The 11,248-nt window shown below is 41.8% G+C and overlaps 1 protein-coding gene across 1 annotated transcript in view; it reads left to right on the plus strand.

Annotated features, from left to right (window-relative positions):
- The window catches only part of LOC119429174 (NLR family CARD domain-containing protein 3-like), a 48,240-nt gene that overhangs the window by 25,873 nt on the left and 11,119 nt on the right, over nucleotides 1-11,248 (plus strand). The window contains exons 6-8 of the mRNA XM_037696854.1: nucleotides 3,955-3,977; nucleotides 6,200-6,373; nucleotides 9,629-9,675. Coding sequence (XP_037552782.1) covers nucleotides 3,955-3,977; nucleotides 6,200-6,373; nucleotides 9,629-9,675 — 244 coding nt within the window. The remainder of the gene's footprint in view (nucleotides 1-3,954; nucleotides 3,978-6,199; nucleotides 6,374-9,628; nucleotides 9,676-11,248) is intronic.

The following is an 11,248-nucleotide window of genomic DNA, read 5'->3' on the forward strand; positions in this document are numbered from 1 at the left end:
TATATATTCATATATATTTATATACATATATATGTATTTATATATATTCATATATATTTATATACATATATATGTATTTATATATATACATATATATTTATCTATATTTATTTATAGATATAAATATATATGTATATAAATTACATATATATGTATTTATATATTTACATATATATTTATCTATATTTATTTATAGATATAAATATATATATGTATATAAATTAAAACTCTGATGAACCAGATTGTACAAAAACATTACATTTAAATTTTTATAGGTTTTCATCATCATTTGATGTATTTGCACTCATTGTGTCTACTTTTAATGTTCATTTTAAATGTGTGGTTTTCTTTCTTGTTCACATATATACATTTTATTTTTAGCTTTGCTTTAAAGTTCTTGTTTTGTGATTTGTACATTTGTGGGTTAAAATAAAGTTGAACTGAAGGTCGTCTCTTTTCTTTAAACATGTTTGAGGGAAATATTTCTGAGATCCAATAGTTTTGTGTCTTTTTATGATTTTCAGCTGAGTTAACAGTCATTAAAGTGAAAACAGGATTTCATGATGAAGCTGGCACCGTCTTTTTTTTTTTTTTTAAATCTTCAACGCTCTGCTGATCTCGCACGACTCTGCCCGCAGTCACACGATCCTCTCCTCCGGAGAGGAGGAAGCTGGGAGGCTCATCTTTCCAGCTCCAGTTCAGCTGGTCACTCACAGAGGCCTTTCCAAGACTCCAGCCGCGCGTAATCATGAAGGTCCGACCCGCGCAGACAGGCGGGCAGAGACGGGTCTGCGACGAACGGTGGAAGCGATTTTAAAAAACATTTTACGTGTAAAAAAAAAAAATCATTTTTAAATCGCTTCAGCAATTTTTTAAAACATTTTTTGTATAAAAACAAAATATTATTTTATTTAAAAATCGCTTCCACAGTCCGTCCCAGACTGTCCAGTCCGCCTGACTGCCGGGTGGATTCAGCCTTCATGATTACGCGCGGCCGGGGTCTGGCCACGTCCATCTGCGAGTCCCCATCTCCAGCTTCGCAGTGACCTGCGGAGCTCTGAGCGCACAAGGCTGGTATCTGGAACCCGAGCCTCCGAGTCGGCACATCGAAGGATCTTCCGCGGTGACCAGCTGAACTTGGAGCCGGGGAGATGACGCCCTGCCCGGCCTGGCGCTCCGAGGCTCCGGAGGGAGGATCGGGGTAGACCAGCAGAGCTCCATCCAGCTTGCTCTAAATTATGTTGTCGGCCACCAAGCACAAAAAATGCCTGCACATCAGCATTAGACCAAGATGTTGTCAGTATTGTTTTTAAAATCTTTAAAATAAGTCCAGGCTGCTCCAGTCCGAGAAATTGCAAATGGCGGATTATTGTTTTGAAAGTTTCTGAAGGATCCAGTGACTCCGCCCCCGACTCCGCCCCCGACCAATCAGTGACCGACAGTGTACTGATGTCACGTTTTTGTACCTCTTCGTACCGGTTAGAACCACAGAGCCAAGGGTACTGAAAATAGTAACAGGTGCTAAGTACCGGTACTAATGGAAAAGCCTCAGAACCGGGCCAAATAGGGTCGAGTCGGCCCGTACCGGTACTAATGGAAAAGGGGCAATAGTGATTTTGGTGCACCTCAGCTGAAATCTGTGCAATTTAGAGCCAAACGTATTGCAACGACGTCACTTCTTAATTCTCCACGCCACCACGCCCACATCCTCAAGCAAAAATAGTTTGCACTCTAAATTAAGTCAGACCATATTATCTGTCTTCTAACACAGGATCATCCTGATTTGGTCAATGGTGTCAAAGAGGGAGCATTCCAAGGTAAAAAAAAGACTTCCTATTCTGAGGGGGTGGGGCTTTGTTGAAGTCAAAATATGACCATAGTGGATCATCAGGCATCCAACAGGGATGAGTCATACCAAGTTTTGTGCATTTTGGTCTTTCAATGTGAAAGTTATAGTGTTTGGAAATGTATGTCTTCTAAGAGAAGACAGGCTTTAGGCGAGCCGATTTGCCCTGTTGGCACACACGCAGCTGGATATCTCATCGACTTGGAAGACTTGATGATGCGTCTATCTCTGCTGCCATCTGTGGTTTTTAAGGACCCATATTTAATTGGATTTTTGATAACTGATTCCTGCTATTTTGGATTCGGCTGGCTGGTTTTATCTACAATCAAGGAAGTTGTCGGCAGCAAATTTGGACCCGATCACACTGCTTGCCTTTTTGATGGCTTGGTTCGTGTCTCGTGTACCCGGACTCAAATGCTTTGGGCAGAATGGATCAGATCTTGGGGATTTTACTCAGTCACATTCCATCGGTGTGGCCATGTTATTTTGGACATTTCGGAACCGAGTGGACCAACACAGACTCAAGGTAGATGTCATTACGTTCTGCCTGTCCTCAAGACAACTGTGTGTTTATCTAAATTTTGGTTCCCTTGGCTGTTCTTGAAGGCCATTTTATCTGAATTTGCCTGGAGAAAATGTGATCTGACGCTCACCATCCCCTCCCTGAGGAACTTCCAACTGATAACCAGATGAACCAGCTGAATAAACTTTGTGTCATCATTTCAGGACTTTTGGATTCTCATGGATGTTGTCCTTGGCCATTCCTCGAATACCTTGAGAATGTTTATGGATCTCACTGGAGGACATTGACTGATTACAGTGACCTCGAGAGCATCTATAAGCGTTGTTGACCGCTCTCGTCTCCGAATGCAGAATGTCTACGTAAATATGTGCTTGTTTGTGCAAGGTGTTTTTTTTTATATTAGAGGGTTTTTTTCTCAGGCAAGAAAAAAAAAGTCTGATAGGAATTTTTTTTCGCCTCCAACTCCTACATGTGTCCAGTTAACCACTGTTTTTGTCTGTCCAAACAGGTCTCACTAGTAAATGAGTCTTCGAGGCTCAATGTGATTTATCTGTTTAAATAAAGGTTGAATGAATGAATGAATGGCGTCAAGCGAAACTTTGAGGCTTGGCCACGCCCCTTTAACATATACAAAAACGCAAGCTTTAGATAACTTTTACTCTCCAAGGTCTTAAGGGCATATCAACCATGTTTGAAGGCAATCCTTCAAAACTCCTAGGAGAAAATCGTTAAAATTCGCAATTAGAAACGCCCCAAAATGACCCTTTGACCCAAAATGGCCAACTTCCTGTTGGGTATTTCTAAAATTTTTAGGTGGCGTTCTTGAGGCGTTTCTGTTGCGATTTTTGCCACGCCCTTAAAATACATAATTTTTCACCAGTCCTGATGTGTCCGCCAAATTTGGTGACTTTTGTGATATGTTAAGGCCCCCAAAACGCCAGTTCATTTGGCGGAAAAAATTGCAGCTCGGACCTGAACAGAGTGATTAAAATACGCCTTCGCAGTGCTTCGCTGCTTGGGCTAATTCTGTAAAAGATGACAATGTTCATTCTGTTTCTGATCTCAGAAATCCATGTTTTATTTGCAATGAAACAGCAAACATATGGAAAGTTAGAAGCAGGCCTTTTCATCACCCAGTGGACTTTCTGGAAGATGTTGACTTCTTCTTTGCATGGTAGAGTGTCAAAAAGTTTCTCTGGATGGCACAGTGTCTTACAAACTCCTGACAGTGTTGACAGACTATGATTTTCAGAATTGTTTCTGAGTCCATGTGCCTGTGGGCCTGAAGAATAGGAACATCTGTGTAGTGAACTTAATCTGGTGTCACGACTAAGCCTAAGGTCAAAATCCTTGACCTTAAGAGCCTTGTGGGACAGAAACTGTCATTTCATTGATTTGAATCCAGAAATACAGGTTCACCCATCCTGAGACTTTCTTTCTTGAAGATTCAAGTGAAAAGAACACTCTCTTTTTATTATCATTACTATGTTACAAATGTTGATAATCAAAGTGTCTTAGTTCAAACCATTTTAGATGTTGCAGTGAACTAATCAATTTTATTAACTGTGTAATGATTTTTTCTCATGCAAAGTTAGAATTCATGTTGAGGTCTGTTACAGATTTTTATGCATTTTCTGATTTCTGCCTTTGAATGAGCAAGTGTAAGTTGGTCCAAGGTTGGAGTCAAACGCAAAACAAGTTGTTGGAACGAACTGTCATGTTTTTAGAATCCTCTCAGACGTAAATATAGAGGTTTTGGCACCTGTTTCTAAACTCGCCAAAACAAAACTCTCTCTGTCTGTGAGAACATTTCTGATCTGTTTCATAACAATTCTTGCTGTCTTCTAACCTCTTACGTCACAAAACACACCCCGTCTGGTTGTTTCTGACCAATGGGAATACTCCCAAAAGTGAACCGGGAAAGAGCTCTTAAAAATGTCGGTACTTCCTGGTCTACTCAGTTCTGTGGAGTTCTGTTGGGTTCAACTGAGTTCTGTTGGGTGCAGTTAGCAGTTCTGTTGAAGCTCTGGAGAAGTTCTGTTGAGTTCTGCTGGTTGGAGAAGTTCTGCGGCGCGGACAGTGCTGATATGTCCTAGCGCTGGACAGTTCTGTGAGAGACGGGATGATCCTGACATGACAACAGAGCTCTTCCGAGTTCCATGGGATTATAACATTTTCACTCGCCACTACTTCTGACGATTCACAGCATCCTAAGGAGACGCTGGACAGGTAGCGTTAACGGAGCTCCATATCTGCTGATTAACCTCAGAAAGGTAATGAGTCAAGTTTCCTACCAAGCGTACCGGGGAGAGCTGGGTTCTGATGGAGAGTGTCAATTCTGGTGAACACTTCCCCTCCCATACCATCTTTACTCCCTCTAAACTTCTTTCCCATCTTTAAACTTTTTATCAAGTAGATATTCTTCCAGATATTTAGAAATGTCTGTGTAAAATGCTCATCCACATCTGTGTGGGTAAAAGATCATAATTGTACAGTTTCATAAATGTCTGTGGTGAAGCAACGGAAAAATCATGGCCGTATGATTTTTCCTGATTGATTGCTTATGTTGTTATTTTCATAATTTGCCAAATTAATGTAAATGTTTGATGTTAAATTTTGATTCTGTAAATAAATGACCGCATTCATTTTGATGGGTCAAATATAAATGACGTCTCACGTTTGCATTTCCTTAAATTCAATGCACGTTTTATTCAGTCCAGAAAAATGAGGAATCCGTGTTAAATGATGAATATATCCGAGCATCTGTTCATCTACATCTGTAAGGATGGCACCATCTAGTGGGCCTTCCCCCTGTCTGTTCTCCCTTGTGTCTGAATTGATTGTTCTGATTATCGTCACCTGTGTCATGTCCTGGTTGTGTGTATATAAAGTCTGTCTGTCAGTTCTGTCATTGTCGGTTCGTCGTTGGGTAATGCCTGTCTTGTTCTGCCTGAGTGATCGTGTTTCTTGAGCCCATGTAAGTTTTGCTGCCATGTCAGCCTTTTTGATTTATTATTATTATTATTAAAAGTATTTTTATTTTATACATTTGCCTCCTGAGTCCTGCCTGCGCAACTGGGTTCTTCTGTCCTGTTCTGCCACGAAAAAACCTGACAACATCCAGTAGTGACTTTAAATCTTTTGCAAACAGAGATGGCTTCAGATTATTTTTCAGAATACTGTTAAAGATGGGAGCTGGCTGCGGGCCACCGGACCCGGAAACCCCCTACAGCTCACGTCTTTTTCCCCGGCTCGAATCTCCCTCAGAAGTGGCAACTCTCATTCTCAATAAATCAAGGAAACATCAAATACGTTTTACCAATTGTATTAAAATCAAGGCAGGAAGAGGTTACAGTTTACAGCACTGGTCTCTCCGGTCTGTGACGCGTTCACAAACCCAGAAGAGCCCTGATGTCCTGTGTCATTACTCATTTATAGGGTCCTGGACTCCTCCTTCGCAGAAGGGGAGCTCAACCTGTCAGTGTATGAGGGGGCGTGGCTAAGTGTGATCTCAATGGATCTTATGTGGTTATGATGTGTTAGGAAATATGAGACGGTGCTTCAAAAGCCTTTCTACGTGATGTGGCAAGCAGATTAAACTCTATTCCTTGACTGATATTGAAATCCCAGGGAGACTCTTTGTAGAGTTGCTGGCCCAGTTTAACCCAGTCAGAACCGGCTCATAATTTCATTATAATCCCATCTCTGAGCAGATCAAAACTATAGGACCAGTCTAGATAAAAAATGTCCAACAATACTATACTGAAAAAGAGAGATTTTACTTCAGCGAGATTCAACTTCTGTGTGTGTGTGTGTGTGTCTGTCTCCAGGCTGTCAGGATGTCTGATCACAGAGGAAGGCTGTGCTTCTCTGGCCTCAGCTCTAAGCTCCAACCCTTCCCATCTGAGAGAGCTGGACCTGAGCTACAATCATCCAGGAGACTCAGGAGTGAAGCTGCTGTCAGATGGACGTAAGGATCCACAATGGAGACTGGACACACTCAGGTATGGAGAGATCTGCTGCAGACATAACATCTACCAAAGGAGAGTGAGCTGTAAACAGTTTCTCTGCCTGTCTAACCGACACTGTTAGGGGGCCAAGATGGAGTAGAGGTACGGCAGCCGACCTGGGACCAGAAAGTTGCGGTTCGACTCACAGCCATCCCCACATGTTGTGGTGTCTCTGATCAAGTCACCTAATCCCTAATTGGTCCCTGGGCACTCAGTAGCTGCCCACTGCTCTACCTGGGTGTATCCCAGGTGCAATGGGTTAAATGCAGAGAACCAATTTTGTCATTGTATGGGAACATACAATGATGACAACATATAGCACTTATTAGGGGTGGGCGATATGGCTCAAATACAGTACAATATTGTGATATTTCAGAGCACTCTGACGATAAATTTTGTGATATAACAAAAAAACAAAAATCATAGTTATTCAGTTGTCAACATTAACTTAACATGTTGCTTTGCAGTATTATATAAAAACTAAGAAAAATGGGTTAATTTTACAGCAATTACTTTATTTAGTAAAGTCAGGAGGAGTGGTGATGCAGAAGTTAGAGAAGGTGGGCCTGTGATCGGAAGATCGCCGGTTAAAGCCCCGGTACCGACAACATAAAAAATGTGGGTGGGGTAGATGAAGCACCCACACCTGCCCCCACCCTCATTTGTCCCACTCTGGGCCCTTGAGCAAGGCCCTTAACCCCCACCATCTGCTCCTCTAGGTGTCCTAGATAGCAGCTCTCAGCTCCACACAGAGGCTGTGTTAGCTCGGTGGTCTGTGGTTGCGTCAGGAACGGCATCCAGCGTAAAAAATAACTGTCAAGTCTTCGTGCGACTTAGTTCGCTGTGGCAACCCCTAAAGAAGGGAGCAGGCAAAAGCAAGAAGAAAAAAAACTTTATTTAGTAAAGTATTCAGTCTCAAAGTATAAAAAAAGATCCTTCTGTTATTTAGATTGAAAAGTCTGCACAAAATATAGATCAACAAAATTCACCACAGAAACTAAAGTGCAGGTGTTGTTCCCCAAAAAAACTAAATAAAATGAAAGCTCAAAATCTGTTGGGCATACAAGAAAAAATATCTTGCCTTTAAATGAGGTATAACTTCCAAAACTTGTGACAAATGCTGAAAACAAATGAAATGCTGCCTGAAAGGACTGCTGATCATTGGCGGAACATAGCCATTAGCCAACTTCCATCCATCCATCCATTCATCCATCCATTTTCTATTACCCGCTTCTTCCATTTTGGGTCACGGGGGTCGCCGGTGCCCATGTCCAGCAATCACTGTGCGAGGGGGGTGGGGTTCACCCTGGACGGGTCACAAGTCCATCAAAGGGGGACACAGAGACAAACACAATTTCTTGATCCTCAAGAAAGTAGCTGGTCTCAAGGTTTGAGCTGCACAGTTCCCAGTCGCTGTTAGTGCACAGTGAGACTCAGGTAAGGCTCTGCAGTCCAACTTGACCATAAATCAGTGGGCGATTTATAGTTAGTGTTTTCCCTACCATTATACATGCGGGGTGCCCCGCCGTGTCAATAGAACCGAGCGCACAGTCTAGCGAACCGAACTGCGCACACACCCCCACCACCCCCCATCGGCACTGACGTAGCTTCAAGTTAGCAGCGTATTCTCTAAAATGCTAAAGGCAACGTCTTCCCTCACACTGAACCCTCAAGCTGACCACCCCCCAGATGTTAAAACTGTCGGTACAAGCAGCGCTCAGCTCAGATGTGTCTGTGTTCCCCTGCCCCCAGCTCTAAAACAGTGTGCAGCTCAGATGTCTCCGTTCATGCCTTCCCTTTTACAACTTGAATATCGCTGCATGACCCACGTTAGGGTAATCTGCTGCATGATGGGATGATGTATTTATGCCATGAAATTAGCTTATCATGATATAATTTAGTTTCCCAGTCAAGATTTTTTACCGGTATTATCGTGAATGAAATTATATGGCCCAGCCCTAGCACTTATACTGTATTTTTGCAATAAAAAAGTAGAAAACGACATCTTTTAAGCATGCTTTTAGGTTATTTTGATTCTTGTTTAGATTGCAATGGTGCTTGAAAGTTTGTGAAGCCTTTAGAATTTTATATATTTCTGCATAAATATGAACTAAAACATCATCAGATTTTTCACACAAGTCCTAAAGGTAGATCAAGAGAACCCAGTTAAACAAATGGCCAAGATGGCTGCGCTCACCGCAGCCGCAGCATCACAGACTCCAGGTGAAAATCCAGTCTTTCTGCAGGTTTACTTGTGGTTCCTACGATTTACAAAAACAGAATGGGAGACTGCAACAAAGCCAAGATTTAACTTGTCTACTAGATTCCTTAGATAGAGAACTTTACTAATTGGCTTTTATGTGAATGTTCCTGTAAAGTCCCTGAGACAACTTTGTTGTGATTTGGTGCTTTATAAATAAACTGAATTGAATTGACTCCCACTGGAACTGTGATTGTGCACGTATTGCACGTAGCTGTCGAATGTGTTGGCTGAGGTAGTGTGAAATAGTTCCAGATGGCTGATCTTTTCGCTCGCTCCATTTTGAAAACAATCTGTGCGTTGAGTTCACTAGTTCGTGATATCACTCAGAGCACAAAGCATAAAATTAGAGTGAATAGATCTGCCCAGTCATGGATCGGTCACATTGTCACTGATACCCGATCCAGAAGTTTTTTTTCTTCGATACTGGTACTGATACCTATATTGGTATCGGATCGGTGCATCTCTCAAATTAACTGCTAGTCTTAGAGGTTCACATACTTTTACCACGCACAGATATTTAATATTGGATCATGTTCCTCCATAAATAAATGAATAAGTATAATTTTGTTGTCTCATTTGTTTCACTGCATTTTCTTTGTCTACCTTTAGGACTTGTATGAAAATCTGATGATATTTTAGGTCATATATATGCAGAAATATAGAAAATTCTAAAGGATTCACAATCTTTCAAGCACCACTGTACATATACAGATAAATTACAAGATACATTTAACCTAGTTTAGTGATTTGACAAAGAGTAACCTTTAGCCTTGCACAATTTACGGGGAAAAATAATTACAAGTAGTAAAGTATTACAGTAAGTGTAAACTGTGCTGGAACATGACAGCCACAGGACTGGACTGTGGAGATGCTCTATTCAAATGTTGGACTGTCATTTTCTCACTGTGAAACAATGTGTGGATGAGAGCCATTTAATGTCCATGTTTGCTGAAAAAAACTGATGGTCTGACCCCTCCTCCTTTCAGGGTGGAGCCTGCTGGAGTCCGATGGTTGACACCAGGTCTGAGGAAGTGTAAGAGGTTTTTATTTTTACTTGATTCGTTAAAAAATCTTAAAACTGTCACAAGAACTCATTCAGCTACATTGTCTTGTATCTTGCATCTACAACACTAACGTTTTATACATTGATGCAGTGATTCTCAATTATTTTCTGTTATGGACTGTAAAGGACTGTACTTATATAGCACCTTTCTATTTGATCAAGATACTCAAAGCACTTTATAACACAATCTGTGCCCTCATTTACCCATTCATACAGCACTCTACTAGATCTCTACAAAGGGGGTGGCTGTGGCTGAGTGGTTAGAGCAGTCGTCCGCCAATGCAAGAGTTGGGGGTTCGAATCCACCAGCAGTCACATGCTGAAGTGTCCATGGGCAAGTCACTGAACCCCTCATCGCCTCCGATGTGTGTCCCATCAGTGTATGAATGTGATAAAGCACTGATTAGTCTCTTTAGAATGGTTTGTTCAATTAGCTTTGTAGAGATCTAGTAGAGTGCTATGTGAATGGGTAAATGAGGACACAGATTGTAGTGTAAAGCGCTTTGAGTATCTTGATTAGATAGAAAGGCATTATATAAGTACAGTCCATTTACCATTTACCATTACAAAGCTAATTGAACAAATCAGTCTAAAGAGATTAATCAGAGCTTTATCACATTCATACACCGATGGGACACACATTGGAGGCATCGAGGGGTTCAGTGTCTTGCCAAAGGACACTTCGACATGTGACTGCTGGTGGATTTGACAAGTGGGTGAAGAATTTATCTGACAGACAGCTCACCCAGCCGGAGACAGAGATTCTTGCCAGGGGACTGAACTTTGCGGTTGCACCAAGTAGAATTCCTCTGGTGGAGATGATCACAGCTACTGAGTCAGCCATCCGCAACAACAAAATTGAAGAGAGTGAGGCAGAACAACTCAGAATCAAAGTTTCATCCTGCCTCAGCAATGCCAAACCACCACCTTCCAACATCAGTAGAGAGGAGAGGGATGCACTCACCACTCTTAGCAAGGACCAGAACATCATCATTCTCCCAGCAGACAAAGGAAGGTGCACAGTGATTTTGAACCAGAAAGACTATCATGAGAAAGTTATGACACTCCTTACTGACTTAACCACTTATGAGCCACTGAAAAGAGATCCAGGAAGCGGCTACAAGAAGAAGTTAATAGATTGCCTGAAAATATTTGGAGCAGGACAAGGCTATTGACCGTATTCTGTACCACAGAGTGTACCCAGGGGAGGCCACACCTAGTCTGTATGGTTTACCTAAAATCCACAATCAAGGTGTACCTTTAAGACCAATCGTTAGTATGATTAACTCTGTCACTTACAATGTTTCCAAATATCTGGTGTCTGTACTCATCCCTTTAGTTGGCAGCTCAGAACACCACATACAGAACACCATGGACTTTGTGGACAAGGTGAGGGATGTCATCATGGAGACTGATGAAACAATGGTCTCTTTTGATGTCACATCACTCTTTACGTGCATTCCTGTTGATGATGCAGTAGAGGTGGTCAGTTTAAAATTAAAATCAGACACCACTCTGAGCAGCAGGACCACGCTTTCCACAG

Source organism: Nematolebias whitei, chromosome 24, assembly GCF_014905685.2.
Source record: "Nematolebias whitei isolate Nwh7 chromosome 24, NemWhi1, whole genome shotgun sequence".
NCBI lineage: Eukaryota > Metazoa > Chordata > Actinopteri > Cyprinodontiformes > Rivulidae > Nematolebias > Nematolebias whitei.